The 17345-nt window shown below is 49.0% G+C and overlaps 1 protein-coding gene across 7 annotated transcripts in view; it reads right to left on the reverse strand.

Moving 5' to 3' along the window:
- Nucleotides 1–17345, reverse strand: part of KNDC1 (kinase non-catalytic C-lobe domain containing 1) — a 178206-nt gene that overhangs the window by 82214 nt on the left and 78647 nt on the right. For all 7 annotated transcript variants that reach the window (XM_085848504.1, XM_085848506.1, XM_085848505.1 and 4 more), the window contains one exon: nucleotides 14604–14751. In XM_085848504.1, coding sequence (XP_085704630.1) covers nucleotides 14604–14751 — 148 coding nt within the window. The remainder of the gene's footprint in view (nucleotides 1–14603; nucleotides 14752–17345) is intronic.

Raw genomic sequence — 17345 nt, forward strand, 5'->3', positions numbered from 1 at the left:
GTGCCAGCTCAAGTGGCACACGCAATGAGCACAACGAATGGATGCATGAACGCAAACACGGTGCATGGGCTGCACAAATGCAGTCTCCGTGCCAGCTCAAGTGGCACACGCAATGAACACAACGAATGGATGGATGAACGGTTTGAACTGAATGCAGTGAACCACAACGGTGCATGGGCTGCACAAACGCAGTCTCCGTGCCAGCTCAAGTGGCACACGCAATGAGCACAACGAATGGATGCATGGACACAAACACGGTGCACGGGCTGCCACTGCAGGCCCGTGTTGTAGCTGCCAACAGGGCAGTTCTCGCAGCTTGCAAACTATTGCCTTGATCCTGGCGCACATGGAAATGAACAGGGGGGGCAAAGCAAAAATTTAACGGGGCTGGTGAACGTGGGCAGTGGGCATGGCATGGCAAAGGTGGCAGGCAAACACAGCCCGCAGAAGAAGGCCGCTGCAGGCAAACACAGCCGGCAGATGAACTGGCCGGCACAGGCCTTGAAGCAAAACACGGCCAGCCGATGGCACAGGCCTTGCAGCAAAACAACAGCTGCCGATGAAGTTGGCCGGCCTCCGCCTCGAAGAAAAACACGGCCAGCCGATGGAGTTGGCTAGCCTTTGCCGTTCAGTGGAGGTTGGTGGAGGGAGTGCGGTGGTGCTGGCCACTTGGAAGGCGGGCTCGGACCTACCTTCCTGTCTCCCTCCCAACCTATCGCCTTTGCCTGTCACTGTACATACCCACTCCCTTAATTTGTCAAACCCCAATTTAGCCCCAACTTATTTTTTTGTTGTTTTTATTTTTACTTCCCCACTATAAATCGTCCCCTAACCCCCTTTATCGTCTTTGTTCGGCTAAGCTATCCTGTCACCTAGCCTACTCCCAACCCCCTACGTTCCCTTCCCGGAGGGGAACAAGGAGAGCTAACGTCCTGTGTCGAGGCCCAACTCAAGCCTTCAGAATGGCCTCCCCAGAGTTCGGCGATCTTAACACCAAGTGGGTCCAGCGGCCCACAACGACAGCGAGGGGATGGATGGTGCGGAGGGGTACATGTCCTAATCTACCCAAACCATTTAACTGTTAAACTACCCCGGGCTTTCAACAAGCGCCTCCCGCTTAAACTATTGGTTCTAACAACCCAGATTCCCGTCGCCTGTGTTGGGGTCCTTACTATTTCGGGCCTCGCCCCCAATTTCTCTCCGTGCCCTCACACGGTCTCCTGGCTGGGACACGTGGCTCCCTTTGGCAGGCACGACCCTCTGCCGAATCTCCCGCTATGGCACCCCCGGGCACTACACTGCCTCCGAGCCTACCAGCTCCCTAACACCGGGGAGTGCCCCCCATGGCACCTCCCCTGAAACGCACACGTGGCAGGCCGGCCTTCCGGGCCCCTTTCCGAGGGTCACCCGTGCCCACAACACTGCCCACGCGGCTAATGGCGCCCCGGGCCCCCGCACCAAGCAGGCGCACCCGTGCCCACTACTCTATCCCGGCCCCCCATGGGCCCTTGGCCTACCGCGGCCGACTAGCCTGGTGCCCGGGGTACCCACTCAGCGATACTCACCTTTCGCAGCCACGCTCCCAAGCCCGTCAACAGGGCTCCTGCACCCCTCCAAATGGGTTTCGAGCCTACATTCCCACCAACAGCAAAACGACCTCCATTTTTCAATTTGACTAACCCCCTAACTCACTTTACTCTGACCCCGGGGTCCCTTGGGCGGGAGTCACTCCTCCCCCCAATCACTCATCGCACCATGCATTCCCCATTCGCTCCACTCACACAGACCCGCTGGCCTCACTCACTCAACATGTACACGTACTCACCTCACAACCCACAACTCTTCAACACACACACCGCTGAACTCTGCCATCCTTCTAACTACCTCCCCTAACTAACTCGTGCTCCCACGTCGTCCCTTAAACTATAGCACGTTCCTTTTAACACTACGTAGCTAAACTACGTCCCCTCCACACATTCATAAGTCTGTCACTGTCTCCTAACTCATTTTATTTCCCAACCTAAATCTGACTACAATCCCTCCAACTAATCCATTCCACGGACTCCATGAGGACTTACCCCTGCCCCATGAAGTCGGTCTAACTAAGCTAACCCTTCCCCCTAACTAGTTTCCATCCTGTGCCCAGGTAAGGGGGTCTTTCACCCCTTGCCCAGGAATCCTGTACACCCGAAAGTGAGGCTTGCTCCTTTTTTTTTTTCTTTTCTTCTTTACATGCGCAGCACCTGCGCGGCAACTCAGAGCTCGCGCCCTTTACACCTGCCCGTGACGTCATGCAGCTGCACGTGTTCCTCGTCCCTCCTTGGACGGGACCATCCGGCAGAGATACCCCTCCTGCCGGATTCCAACCCCACGTGCAGCCATGGCGTCACCGTGCGCATAAAAAAAAAAACACAAGCCACACGTCTCGAGGGGTTCCCCACGCGAACACATGTGCTTTGCCCGTTGGAGCTTCACACACACGATCGCGTGGAGAACCCGTCCGGTCCAAATCCGTAGTCCTGCCTAAACTTTGTCCGTCCGCGGGATCGGCAAATCCACCGCGTGCGTTTCCGGACCGGGACTTCACTCTCGCAAGCGAGCACGTGGTGGTCTCGTGCGTTGCACAGCACGAACCGCGTGCTCACTGCTGGGTGAACCCGGCACGGTCCTCGAAACAGCTACAGCCGCTACTCGGCTTTCGTTTCTCCCATGTCGCCGTCGTCACCATTCGACCCACGCATACCTGCGTGTTACGACGCACACAGTCCACTCCATCACATTCACACCGGGAGACGCGGCTGCGTGCTCCCGCATGCCAACCGACATCTCCCTCACATACCGCTCTCTCACACACACGGTCTCCCTTGCACACAGCGACCTTGCACACGGCCGTTCACTCACGCGTGCGGGGGCACTCACCCGCGGTGCCTCACTCGCACTCCGTGCCTCATCCACGCTGGCCGTTTCATCCACACACGCGGGGGCACTAACCCGCGGTGCCTCACTCACACTGGCTGTTTCACTCACACACCATGTACTCACCTCACACGGTGCCTCATCCACACACGGCGTGCTGGGAAGCACACACTCCGGCACCATCGCCACCACACCACTCACACACGGGGTCGCTTCCACACACGGGGACGCACTCACACCTTGCACCACACACACAGGGACAACCACACTGGGGATTTGTGTCCCCACAAGGGTCTCCGGGGCCTCTATACCCCCCAAGCTCTCCGTGCACCCGTTCGCAGCACTCGCCCCCTCAACCTCGCAAAGCACGACCGAACTCACCTGGTCGTGACTCGCCTCAAGGGGGCATACTCCCTCCCCTCGTTCCTGGAGGAGGCCATCCAGGTGCTCGCACCGGGTCCCCACACGCTCCGCGAGCTCAACCTCACTATCCTCCACTACCTCCGTGTGTGTGTGTGCGTCACTTACCCCGTCTTCATCGTGTAGTCTTCCCTCTATCTTTTCTGTCTCCCGTGTCTCTGCCAACTCTTCACCCTTTACCTCCCTTGTCTCAACTATTATTTCTGTTGTCGTCACCTCGTGTCTCGTCTCACACGTTTTGGTCTCCCCATTTAATTTTTCCCTTTCGGTCATCGTCACGACCCTCGCCCAACACGTTCCACGAATTATTTTTTTACCCGCCTCCACCGCGGGCCTGTCAGCCGTTGCACCCCCACCCAGCTCGTTTGCTCCCACACGTGGAGTCGCCATTCCCAGCTCCCTGGTCACGGCCTTCATGCCCGCCTGCAGGCATCGGCCCATGTTCTGCGTCTCACCCCGTAGTTCTTTCATTTCTTCCCTCATGTTTGCTTCCATTCCGTTTATTTGCTTGTTCATTTCTTTCATTTCGTTTGTGTTTGCATCCATTTTTTCGATCATTTTCGCATTCATCTTTTCGTTCATTGCCGCCAGCATGGCGCATAGCTGGGCCATGTTGGATGCACTCAGCTGAGTCGTTTCGGCAAGGGTTGGGGAAGGGTTTTGGTGGAGAGGGGGGGGGAAGGTGTCATACACCGCGGCCGCTGCCGCACCCACCTCGGGCCCTGGGTTCAGTTGGGCGAGTCCGTGTTCCTGCACAATCAACATTTCCTGCTCGGGGATTCCATCCTGGACCATGGATCCTACACATTCTACATCCATTTCTAATACCCCCGGCTCCCGCTCGCCTTGAGACGCCATCTTGCTTCTCGTGAAGGGTTAATTTGCTCGCTCGTAATTTGGAGGGAATCGGGGGTCGCTTCTCTCACCCCTGGACCGATTCCCGTGAATTTAGCCGGAGACAGGAGAGCCCGTTTTCCTGTTCTCCGATACCAGTGCCGCGAGGAGGGCGATGAATTTGTATCCCACTCCTGACACCAGTGTTGCTGATTTCGCGCCCGCCGGCGTGCGAACGGCCACGTAACTCGAATCGCGGCACGTCGCCCACCGGACGGACAATCCAGTCGTGACCCTCTCGGACTAACGCCGGGAACCAGTCACGGGTGGACCTTTCGGTCTCACCGCGATCGAGCCAATCAGCCCCCCGCGTGGGATAGGGTTGCTCGCCAAATTCGAACTACCTAAGTACCCACGCGGAGGGTAGACCGGGCGATCGCACCTCGCCGCAGGTCGACTTCGGACACGGGCCACTTAAGCGACCCGTTCCGTACTATCAGAATAACCGAGCGGTGTTATCGTCGACCTCGACGGTTCGATTAATTATCGGGCGTATTCAGCCCACTACCAACCCTTTACGTGAAGCAAGATGGGGATTCAATGGAGGAAAAGACGAAGCGAAGCGGGAGAACAGTTCAACAATAAAGCACATTTATTCGCGGCACACGGGAAGCACACAAATACAATTCCACCAAATGCACACAAAAAAAAGAAAACACACTTCCATTTACACAAAAAGCAAACATAAAAGTGAAAACACAGAGCAGAGCTAATACCGACTACCGAGCACACGGCAACACTTATACAATTCTACTTCACAGACGGCGCCGACAACACATACCCAAAACCAAGGAAAAGAAATCCCCCAAGAATGAGGTAGGTCTGGGGCCGAGACCGGGTCGGGCCTACCCGTCTGGTGATGAGACGCGGAGCGGCGATGGCCCCGCAACCCGCGGGCCTCGTGGACAGTGCCTGGCAGGGGGTGGGAACGGGGCCCCCTTGGTCGCACTATCTCAGCGCGGGGGGAAACAGGAGGGGGTTGCTGATGCTCGGGGTATAGAGGATCTTTATTATATGCGACGAGCGTCTCCACCTCGGCCAGGTCGCGCTGTCGGCCTCCCTCGGGTGCAGCTTCCTGCACGACGCGAGCACCCCCTCGTCTGGTGTCGCCGCCTTTCCACAGCTCGTCCCCTCCGTTCCGACTCCAACGCACACGACGAGCAGCTCCACCGCCCGCGAAGTCTTGACCCTCTGCTTCCGACTCTCCTCTTCTTGACTCTCCGATCCACCGTTCTCGTTCTGCTGACTCTCCCTCGTTCTCTCTTGCGACTCCCTTCTGACTGACGAACACCGTCCTTTTATCCCCCCGTAACTTCGCCTTTGACCCCCTCCCTTTGACCTTTCACCTCGCTCCCCATTGGCCCGAGAAAAAGTGGGCGTGAAGGCTTTTTGATCCACAAATTTGCATATATCGATCGCCCTGGGGGCGGGGCCAATTCGCCCCTCGCTCACCGATTGGACGGCAAAAAGTGGGCGTGTGTCGTTTTTGATCCGTTTTTGAAGCAGAAAATCCGTGGTTTTGTACACGCTGTTCAACGTGCGCCCTACACGAGTCCAGCATCGGTGCCCATGAGTGGCGCGAGATGACGGTGATGCGATGGTGGCGAGTTGTGACGGTAAAGGTCGTGGCGGTTGTGGTGAAGCGGTGGTTGTGGTCGGTGGTTGATGTTGTGGTTGTGATCATGGCGGTTGGTCCAAAATAAAGATAGTAAAAGAAAAACGGCTATCCTAAAGAGTCGCAGCACGTATAAATGACATGTATTCCCACTAGACAACGGGTTTGGGCCTAACTACACATGCACTTACCGAGATACCTCACCTAAGGGACCTGAATGGTGGTTTGCGAATCTGGTAACCACAACAATATTATCCTCTTCTTCTTCTTTGTCTTCTTCACAAGGATTATTTTCCATGTCTCTCTGCTCGGCACATGGTCCACCAATCAGCCCAGCGCACGTACAGTGTGGCGTTTGTCCGTGCATCCAACAAGGGATCTGATCTCCCATCCCATGATATTTATCTCAGTTTGTCAAAGTTTGGAATCTGGAATCAGATTAAGCATCCACGCCCGTGCCTGGTATTGGCTAAATGGTTAGGGTGGCAGGCTTGAGATCCTCGGGTCCTGAGTTCAAATCCCACTCGTCCATTGAATTAATACCAAGTGGGGTTGACTCAGCCTGTCATCCTTCTGAGATCGGAAAAATGAATACCAGCTTGCTGGGATGACTGAACTATTTGAGTATCCTGCGTCAGAGTGGCGATCAATCCAGGATTATGCCAAATAGCCCGGGAGACTGCTTTGGCGGCACCGCCACTCTGTCCAGAGTATGGTCCCAGTGGATGGATGGATGGATCCACCCTCACTGCACTGGCTCAAAGCTTCATGTCCGTCTGCGTCTCCCCCCCCCCCCCCCACTTCCTTTCTGCATTCCAACTCAGCCCACCCTCTCAATACTTCCCCCTCATCCCACAATCTCAAAACTTCCCTTACACACTACACACTCACACACTGCTCCTGCAAATCTCCACCCCCCCCCCCAATCCTGAAACCCTCCCAACACCTCCTCCCCCATATCTCTAGCTGTGTGGACCTCAAACATCCGAGGACTCCACTTTAACCTGCCATATCTCTCAATCTAGGCTGCTGTCAATAAACTCTCACAGGACAACCCTGACGCCTTAGTGTCTCTCCCCCGGATATTGGTCCCTCTGATTTGATGGGCGTGAACCACGCCACAGCGGAGGACTTGCACTTTACATCAATAACTCAATTTCTCACCATCCATGTGCTGATCCTACAGATCACATTCCCCACGAGTACCTCCAGCTGCGACTTCCCCTCCGCTCCCACCTCTTGTTCATCTGTGTTGTACCATCCTCCTAATAGTGAAAACTCCATCTCCATCTCTCTCAGACAATATGGAAACACTTTTAACCAGTCATCCCAACTCTCTTTCTCATATGTGGTGATTTCAGTTGTCATCATGCAACTTGGCTGGGTGTTGGTACCTCTCTCACCAGCCATGGCACTTCAGCAAAGGACTTCTGTGACTCCGTGGGACTGACTCAATCTGTGAACTTTACAATCGAGATTTCTCCCAATGGAAAATCCTCCTTTCTGGAATTTGTGATGACTAAAATGTCTCCTGCTCTTCCTCTGATCCAATTGGTTCATCTGATCAAGTGCTTGTGAAAGTCAACATCTGTCTGGCTATTCTCAGAGAGCTGCCTCAATGCTGGCGAGTCTGGCAGTTCATTCAGGCAGATTGTCAGGGACTTCAAGCAGCAATCTCTCTTCAGGACTATTCTCCCATATCTACTGCTCCTGAGGTTAACTCCACCAAGGGATTGTTCCACTGAAACCTGCTCTCTCTTATGCTACTCATCCCATCTTGTCTTCAATTACCCTACCCCTCTTCCTGCCCATGCTATACTGAACCCTGTATTCTCAGATCTCACACTGAATCCTGTGTTCCTCATCTCAGATCATGAATTTGGCAGAGGCAGTTGCTAATTTGACCGGAGGCAAACTCGGTGCATTCTATTCAGTCCACAACAAGCGTGTGTCCACTCTCATGAGAGCCAGAAAAAAAAAATCTGTCAACCTCAAGAATGAACTTTCAAACTTGTTTCCCTCTAAAACCTCGTTAAGTCTGTCTCTGGAGTATGCTCCCCGTCCATCCCTTCCCTCTCTTTAAATGGCACCACAGCCAACTCCGCTCGTGAGAAGGACGAATCCCTCAATTCTGTGTTTGCTGCCAAATCTTGTGTCCCCCCCAACCCCTCGCTCCCAGTAGGCCGACACATCCTTTCTAAATGCTCCTGGGACTCTGCACTTTTTGCTCCTGAGAAGGTGGAGAAAGTTATTTCAATGCTCGACTGACCGCAACTGGACCAGACAGCATCAACTCGCATGTCCTAACAACCTTCTCTGCTGCTCTTTCACGTCCCCTCTGTTCTTTTCACCCTGTCATCTTCCACCTGCTTGGAAATCAGCCATCACTGCATTACATAAAAATTAGGTGCAAAAAACTGATCCCCTTAACGACAGAACAATCAACTTCCATTCATCAGCAAGATCATGGGATCCATCATCGCAGTTGATAGGTCATCCATCATTTTCAACAACCTCATCTCAGATCACCAATTTGGTTTCAGACCAGGCCACTACCTTGGACATGCTGCTTCTACTCACCCAACAATGGATGGGGACCCTTTGAGGTCAGACACAAGATCAGGGCCATCTATCTGGATATATCTAATGCTTCGGATCATCTGGCATTCTTGACTCTCCAAAGCTCCCTTGCCTGTGGCATCCAAGGCCAATTCCACACATGGCTTACCGACTTCTTTTACTCTCGTCAGCTCCATGTTCTCATAAATTCTACTGTCCATATTCACATAATTAACAATCCTCAACATGCGGCTCTCAACGGAATCCTTTCATCTCCTGTTAAGGCTGGAGTTCCCCAAGTCATGTTCTGGGCCCAGTCCTATTCCTCATATTCATAAGTGATCTCTCTGACTCTCTGGAAAATCTTCTATATCTATTTGCTGACGACTTCACCCTGCGCATTGGCATCCCTCGTCCTTCAGACAGGCACGCTGCACCTCTTTTATTTTTTTCAGAGCTTGACAAAATCACAAGTTGGTCATACACTTGGAATATTTCCTTCAATCCTGAAAAATCTCCCACTCTCACCATGTCCCTCTGAATGAACGGTCCAGCAAATCCCCTCCCCCACCCCCATCGATTTCCTTCCAATCCTCTTGAGGAAGATATGGGAGCTTGTACGTGTTACTGCATTTGAGCTTGTGGAGTAATTGCTGAAATCTATCCACGTGGGTTCTTCCCAACATTTTTGTCGGTTGTTCCTTTCACATTTCTTTCTACTTTTTCACATTTCTCCTTATTCATTTGAATTCTTGCTTTTTCCCCGTTTATTTTTATCTCTTTTATTCCTTATTTTCTATTTCTTTATCCCGCTGTCTGGGAGAAGTTAATTCTTGCAGAAATTTTCTGTAACGCTCACTTGGCCGAGAAGCGCCTGCATGGGTTTGAGGGTAGTGGAGTAGCGGCTGAAACCCCAATCCTATCCAGGTTCCTCCTGATGACTCCATATTTGCTCTATACTTATTTGGGTTCCTTCTGATGACTCCAATGCAGTATTTGGTCTTCCGTTTCATTCAGTCATTCAAATTCCCAAGTCTCACGAACAGCTATGACCTTTATTGAGCAAACCACATTTCAAAGTTGGCCTCCAAAGCCAGCTGCTGACTGGGCATCCTCCATCATATAAAGTCCTCCTTGGCATATCTGAACCATCCACATACAAGACCTTGATCTGCAGCTCGATGAAATAGTGCTCTCGCCTCTGGGCTGGCACCCCTGCCTCACATCTTGCTCAGCTTGACGCTCTGGAAACCAAGGGCTTCAAGATTATTGGAATCTCCCTCGATGAAGCCGAGCCTATGACGGTCTCTCGGTCTTCTCCCGCCTCCTTAATGATCTTACGTCCTCTGCTCTTTCTGTGCAACTAACTAAATCTGGTGAAACTATGTAAATCCAGGATCATTGCTCACCTCTACTCATTCGTTACTTCTTTTTCCAACTCCTGTGAAGTCCACTCTCTACACTCCAATAGTGTGAAGTCCACTATTACACATCTGAATTCCACATTCTCTTCAATCTTGTTCTTCCCTCCAGGTCTTCAAGACAGCTGTTTACCACCATCTCAGATCTTCACCAATCAAAAACAATGCTATTTACTACCCTTGTTAATCCCCCCCCCTCAACCCCTCCCACCCCAATCCTTCCTCCTTCCAAATTTCCAGTTTTTCCTGCTGAGAGTTTCCTTCTGTGTCCAACTTGTCCACCGCATGCATCCTCTACTGCCCCCCCCCATTCCTCCCCACACCCAGTGTTTGTCCAGGCCTGCATCCACCTTGGCCTTTGGCTCTGCTGTTGGTGTTTCCTTTTGTGTCCTGATATTAGCTATTCCATGAGCCTCAACTATGCATATGTATGTATGTATGTATGTATGTATGTATGTATGTATGTATGTATGTATGTATGTATGTATGTATATATATATATATATATATATATATATATATATATATATATATATATATATATTTAAGACTATACCGGGCGTAGTGGCGTGCGCCTGTAATCCGACTACTCGGAGGCTTGGGTTGGAGGATCGCTTGAGGATGGGAGCACTGCGCTGGGCCGCGCTATGAGAGGGTGGAGGGCAGCCTGGAATCATGGCGAAACCCAATCCTTATCCCTGTGTCGTAAGAGGCGACCAGGGTTGCGTCAGGAAGGGCATCCGGCGTAAAACCTGTGCCAAATCAGAATGCGGATCATAACGGATGATCCGCTGTGGCGACCCCTAACGGGAGCAGCCGAAAGGAGAAGAAGATATATTTAAGACTATCTCAATACAAACAGGATGCAAGCCAACTGCGATGAAGGTCGATGAAACTGGCACTTTTATAAGCTGAAGTGGGTGAGTTTGAAAGCAAAAGCTCTCCAAAAGTGATGATAAGCCTCACAGCATGTGTTCATTGCTCGGTAGATGATTTTTTTTTTTCGCACAAATCTTGCCAATACGAGTCCAGGTGTGAATGTTACCGCAAAATGTTTGCAACACGCAGGTATTTGCTCGAAAAAGGGAATGAAACAATAAAAAGATTGCAATCGGCATTAACAGAGAAACAATGGGATGAGCAAAGATGGAGATGCACGTTGTTTGAAAAGGATTCCAAATGTAAACTGGAAGCAATTTCAAAATGTAAACCCTGCCAGCATCCATTTTATACCCAAACTAAACTTGGCAAAAACAACTGCTAAAGAATACGTGTTGAATGTATTAATTAGTGTTCTGCATATTCTCATAATAAAGGTTTGTTGAAAATTTGATGACAAAGGAATACGGAAGCGGTTACAAAACCCGGCCGTCCCGTGCTGCACTGCGACGGACGACCTAACAAGGCCTATTTGTACTCACTGCGACTTTTCCCTTTGACATTTTTAAACCAATTTTTAATCAGTCTTCTCCATATTCTCATAATAAATGTTTGTTGAAAATGTGATGACAAAAGCTCAAATGGTAAAAAAAAAAAAATGTTTTGGTAAAAAAAAAAAATTGCAAAATCCCATCGCTCGCTGTGCGGCGGATGGGCTAATAATCTGAGAACTGCTGAGGATCCTGGGAGTTTTGTTGAAAAGGAGAAGAAGAAAGAGCATCGTCGTCAATGTACAACATTTACAATGTCGTGCGATAGAGGAGTAGTGTATACAAGGTTGGAGCTGAATCCCAGCCAGCACGAGTTACAGTGACCTCCATAAAATGAATGATCGATTCCATCATACCATTCCCTGAATAATGCTTCTCCTCAGGTGAAGATCATCTTCTAGGATGAAAATGATAGAGATAATTATAGAATATGAAACATACACGTTAAGCAGGCAGTAAAGATGGAGAAAAATAAAAACAATCTCATCGATAAAGGAGAACAAATGCAGGAGGTCTTCTGAATGAACAAAAGCAAAACCTGTTCAAACAGGTCAGGGAGTTGGAAGGGAAGAGCTATAAAACGTTCATAGCGATCAACCATTCACTATTGCGAATTCACTTCTGCCATCTTTAGTCCAGGATTGAACAAAATGGGGTACGTTAAAACAGCACATTCAAACTGGTCATACTAAAGAATGTACGGGCACCATCCAGAGACGTCCATGGTGAGTGGAGGGGGGGGGCTTTGGGAGGAGGTAAGCATGAGGGAAGGTGAAGGGAAGGAAGGGCGTTTACCTTCAATCGTCTAAAAAGCCATGCCAGTGTTTGTGGCTTTATTTAATTTCCACATATGTGATAACCTCTTGAATCTCTTCACCTTCACCAACTTGCAGAATTGATCCTAGCAGCAGTTCCAACTGCTAAAAAAAAAAAAATCTTTCCTTTGTCCAATTCACACATTCTTTGACACTTCTTCCTCTCCTCGACCTCCAGAGAATTGTATGAGGGGGTGGGGGGTGGTTTGAAAGGAGGATAGCTTGAGGAAAAGTGAAGGGAAGGCAGCATAAGGGGAGGGAAGGCAGCATGAGGGGATGGAAGGGAAGGCAGCATGAGGAGAAGGAAGGGAAGGCAGCATGAGGAGCTGGAAGGGAAGGCGGAAGGCAGCATGAGGGGAGGGAAGGGAAGGCAGCATGAGGGGAAGAGAAGGCAGCATGAGAGGAAGGGAAGGCAGCATGAGGGGAGGGAAGGGAAGGCAGCGTGAGAGGAAGGGAAGGCAAGCGTGAGGGGGGTGGCAAGCATGAAGGGGGGTGGCAAGCGTGAAGGGGGTGGCAAGCGTGAAGGGGGTGGCAAGCGTGAAGGGGGTGGCAAGCGTGAAGGGGGTGGCAAGCGTGAAGGGGGGTGGCAAGCGTGAAGGGGGTGGCAAGCGTGAAGGGGGTGGCAAGCGTGAAGGGGGTGGCAAGCGTGAAGGGGGATGGAAGGCAGCATGAGAGGAGGGGAAGGGAAGGCAGCATGGGGGGAGGGGAAGGGAAGGCAGCATGTGGGGAGGGGAAGGTAGCATGAGGGGAGGGGAAAGCAAGGCAGTGTGAGAGGAGGGGAAAGCAAGGCAGTGTGAGAGGAGGGGAAAGCAAGGCAGTGTGAGAGGAGGGGAAGGCAGCATAGGGGAAGGGAACATGAGTGAATGGGAAGGGAAGGCAACATTCGCAGAATGGAGGCAGCGTTAGGGGAGGGAGAGGGATGACAGCAGACCACGGCATCACCAGTGATAAAACGTGCCCAAATAGCAACGTTTTCGCTTCAACCAAAGAGTTCTATATAAAACCGTATGGAAGCATTTAAAAATTAAAACCCACACTATCTATCAGGCAAAGACCTGTCTGCATACATGTATCTATGCTCACACATGCAGTGAGCTTTGTACCTCTCTCGTCGGCTCACTCCGAATCAGATTGATACATGCTACACTTTGGAGAAGCAGTTTTAAATTAAAAACTAAACTGTCATTCCTTCACAGCCACCCACACGAGTTCCGCCAACCTCCTTGCAGTCCACGTTAACCATGCACGTGCACCGGGAATATACTCAATTCATTGACTTGCAAACATGCATGGATTTTCCCACACCCTCAGTGCACGGCACGTCCCACGTGACTTTGATGACACAGCACGTCCTCCCCCCTCATGCAGAAGCACGTGGTTTGCAAGACGGCTGCACAACCTCCTCCATGGCGCTATGCACCACAGGTCTGGATACAAGTTTGGACTGTGCGCCCACGAAAACCACTCACTGCACACACGTAACCAAGCAAGCAGGCATGCACATACCCCACAGAGTAATTTTACCCATTTGTACCATGTCCGTGTGTGCTGTCTATGAACCTCATTTGCAGCAACTGCTGACTAATGAAATATTGCAGAAACTGTTAATATATTTATATTCATATTTTGTCATGAAAGCAGATTGCACAAAATGGTGAAAAAGCCAAACTGGGTATGTAATTGCCGGGAAAAAAAGGACCCTGTAGACTGCCATCGCCATGGCATACAAAAGCAGCTTGTAGAGCACGGCAATCTCGTTGGTTAATATTTTTTGTTGCGCTCGATGAAGTTACACTTTCTGCACATTCCTTAATGTTTTTTTCACTCACTATAATCGTGCGAACAGTAGAAAAAGTTAAGTTTAATGCTTTGCTTCAATAAATACACACTTAGTTATAAAAAAAAAAAAAATCACTAATTTCTTAAAAATTTCACTCCGGATTTCGACACTTATTTAGTGCACGATATCCAATTCTCAAATCCGATATAATTTTTTGATGATATACTTTAAATAGTCCGTGAGAGTAGATTGTGTTTCCAAGGCAAGGCATGTTTGACTTGGCCGAATTAATATGGTGGCTGAGACCCTGCGAGGCAAAGTTGGCTGAGCAAGGATAAGCCTTTCATGGAGGTAAGGTATTATCTATCTTCAAAAAAGGTGTTTATAATTAATCCAAACACCCAATTTTCATTCATGCACTTCCTTGGAGTTCTCTTGGTATGTATGCAAAGCTTGGGGCCCCTAACTTTTATGATTTCGGAGTTGTGGAGGAGAACCACACATGCACACGCACACATATTCATATATATTACACAATTGCCTTACATATTGAAAATGTTGGCTGATCACTATATGTTTGGATCATTAAGTTACTCCTTTTATGAGGGTGACTGGTTTGTAATTAAACTCTATCCTTTTGTTGAGACAATGCAACAATGCAACAAGACTCTAAGGGCTACAGAGGACCCAAAACACCCCCAAATGATTCCTAAAATATGAGCAGTTGCATGGCTGCGTCAGAAACATCATTACCTTTGTTGACCGGGATATCCCTTCCGAATCACACACGAGTCAAAGGAGCGACGGGATCCATTGTTTCGAACAAAGTTCTGCAGCTGTGATTGTGGAACGGCTCCTTGCACACTACCACACCTTCCCATCATCATAGTAGGATGAGCGCCTGAAAGATGATAACAAAACATCATTTTGTTGGCACCAAATCGGGTTGGACAATTACCATTAAAGTTTGCGGTCATTAATTTGTTCAGGTAAGTTTGTCCCCGATGCATGCCGATTTTAAATCAGGTACACAAATACATCGAATTTACCAAAAGCACATATATTTGACATCGGTGGACACATATGCATCCACTATAAATGGATAAGCTGTGTGGGTGAGGCATGTTTTTTTGAGGCGTTCTACTGGAGCTTTTTTGATGCGGAGTGATGCATCAAAAATGATCGTCATGACCTCCTGAGTTGATTAGGCTAATGAACTACAAAGAATCCGGAAGACTTCCTCCGTTTTAAACAAATGCCATGCTCAGGTGTATAGAGCAGATAAATCAGTTTTTACATGGCATGGAATTCTAATTACAAAACAAACAAAAACAATGATAGCATTGTAACAAAGCATATATTACTGAATACTAATAATATTAACAACATTAATGATAGTGCTATCATGTGGCATAATAATAACAACTAGCCGAAGCCCCGTCACAGACGGATTGCGTTCCATGAGCCCAATATGACAACCAGTGGCGGCTCTTGTAAGAGCCGGATCCCAGTTGATGTACTCCATGGCCTTACCTAATGAGGCCGACAAAACGTCCTTGTACACGACATTTTTGGTGTACACTACTCCTTGTGAAGAAGTCCCCTGATTTGTGCTGTGCACGTGTCTACTTTGACGTACAAACATCGTGTCAAAACTTCTCAGGTCACAGTACTGAGAAAAACGTGACGCGACCGCAAGGAGGAGCACAAAATTGGTCCTTCAGTATTAATATACAGATAATAATAATAATAATAATAATAATAACAACAACAAACATATAATCTACACCCAAGCCCAAGCACATGTGGGCATGGTGAAAGGCAAGCTCATGCACACACAGTACAGTAGGCAGGTATGCTACAAGATCGTGAAGACCCATGAAAATTTGGACTAATGAGCCCACTCTTCATACGAAGGTACTTGATCGAAATGCATCAAAACCAAAAGCCTCGGCCTCCGCAACTCACAACACCCAAACTCTTGTCATTCATTAATCCATAGCTAGCTTTCGTGTGTAGCCTGTGGCTGCTGGTTGCATCATTTTCTGAGGGCATGACTGTGCCACTGATGAATTAATCCCTTAATTTATATTTACACACACACACACACACACACACACACACACACACACACACACACACACACACGCACACACACACACACACACACACACACACACACACACACACACACACACACACGCGCACACACGCGCGCACACACACGCACACACCTATTGTTGTTTGACTGTTGTTGTGGAACACAGATAGGTGGTACGACATCAACAGCTTGTCTCAATCATCTATTTTAGTCCAATCCATTGCCGCTGCTCAAGTTGAGCTGAACAAAATTGCAATTGTGACAAGACTGCTGCCATTTGTGACGTGCATTAAGAACACAGGACAATGCTGTTGGTGGTTACAGATCGATGATTCCCTATGAGAGATGACAGCTTCCCTAGTGCAGTGCTACATTACAGAGTATACCGTCATCAATCAGCTAACTATCCTATTTTCATCTACAGTCGTAAGGATGAAAAATAACATTCCATCATAGAACGTTACAAAAAGTGTCCGTTGGACTCGTACCACGGCGAAATAGACTGTGCTGAAAGGATAAAGTTGTGGTGACTTGTAAAGTTGTGAAGTAATACCTTGTACACATTTAACAAGTCGAACGACAAGTTCGAGCAAGAGAACACGGCGAGCAGCCAACACCAGGCAAGTCCCAACCAAAAAAAGCCAATGCACCAGGGAAACTGGATCCAACAGTTTGCTTGTAATTTTACAAGTCACTTTTACTACAATAAAAAAAAATGTGGATTCAAAGAACATGATGGTGACTCCACACCAGTTTCTGACCCTCTCGTTTCAGCTATCCCAATCCCATCAAGCATGTGGAGGTTAATTGCCTTCGCACGACATAAGCGTCTGTCCACCGGCTGCCTTCCAACCATCTGGGTCAAATGTGCAGAGTGCTCATAGACAAATTATGGCCACAAAATGGTTGGGACAATTGGTGTAATCCATGCCATGATATGTTGAAGTTGTCACTCAGCCGAAGGTTCGTCATCCCAAAAATTAAAGGTGTTCTATAAATTTTTTGGCAAGGTGACGTGTTTTTGTTTTTCCACCTTTTCGCACATCCCATGACTTTCACTGCCTCAAACCTCCTCCCTCTCCCTCAGCCCCATCCTCCACGAGTTGTTCATCATTACTCGCCCCCCCTCTTTTATTCAATAACAATATTTCTATCAGTTATTGATTCCTGAAAGGTTTCAGCAAAACACACACATATCTAAGATGCAGAATAAACTCTTTCGTGACTCACCAGCACGTTTGACGTGCATGGAAACATTGGTGATTTATTAAATCAATTAATGGGGACACAAGGCAAGTTTTATTGTATTTCGTTGATAAAATGTGATCATAAATGGGAAGCGAGAGAGAATGCGGTGGAAGAAAGATAAATTCTGATTTTGAAAAATGATAACT

This window comes from Eptatretus burgeri, chromosome 12 (genome assembly GCF_056783735.1).
Source record: "Eptatretus burgeri isolate ZD-2024b chromosome 12, Ebu_testis_v1, whole genome shotgun sequence".
Classification (NCBI taxonomy): domain Eukaryota; kingdom Metazoa; phylum Chordata; class Myxini; order Myxiniformes; family Myxinidae; genus Eptatretus; species Eptatretus burgeri.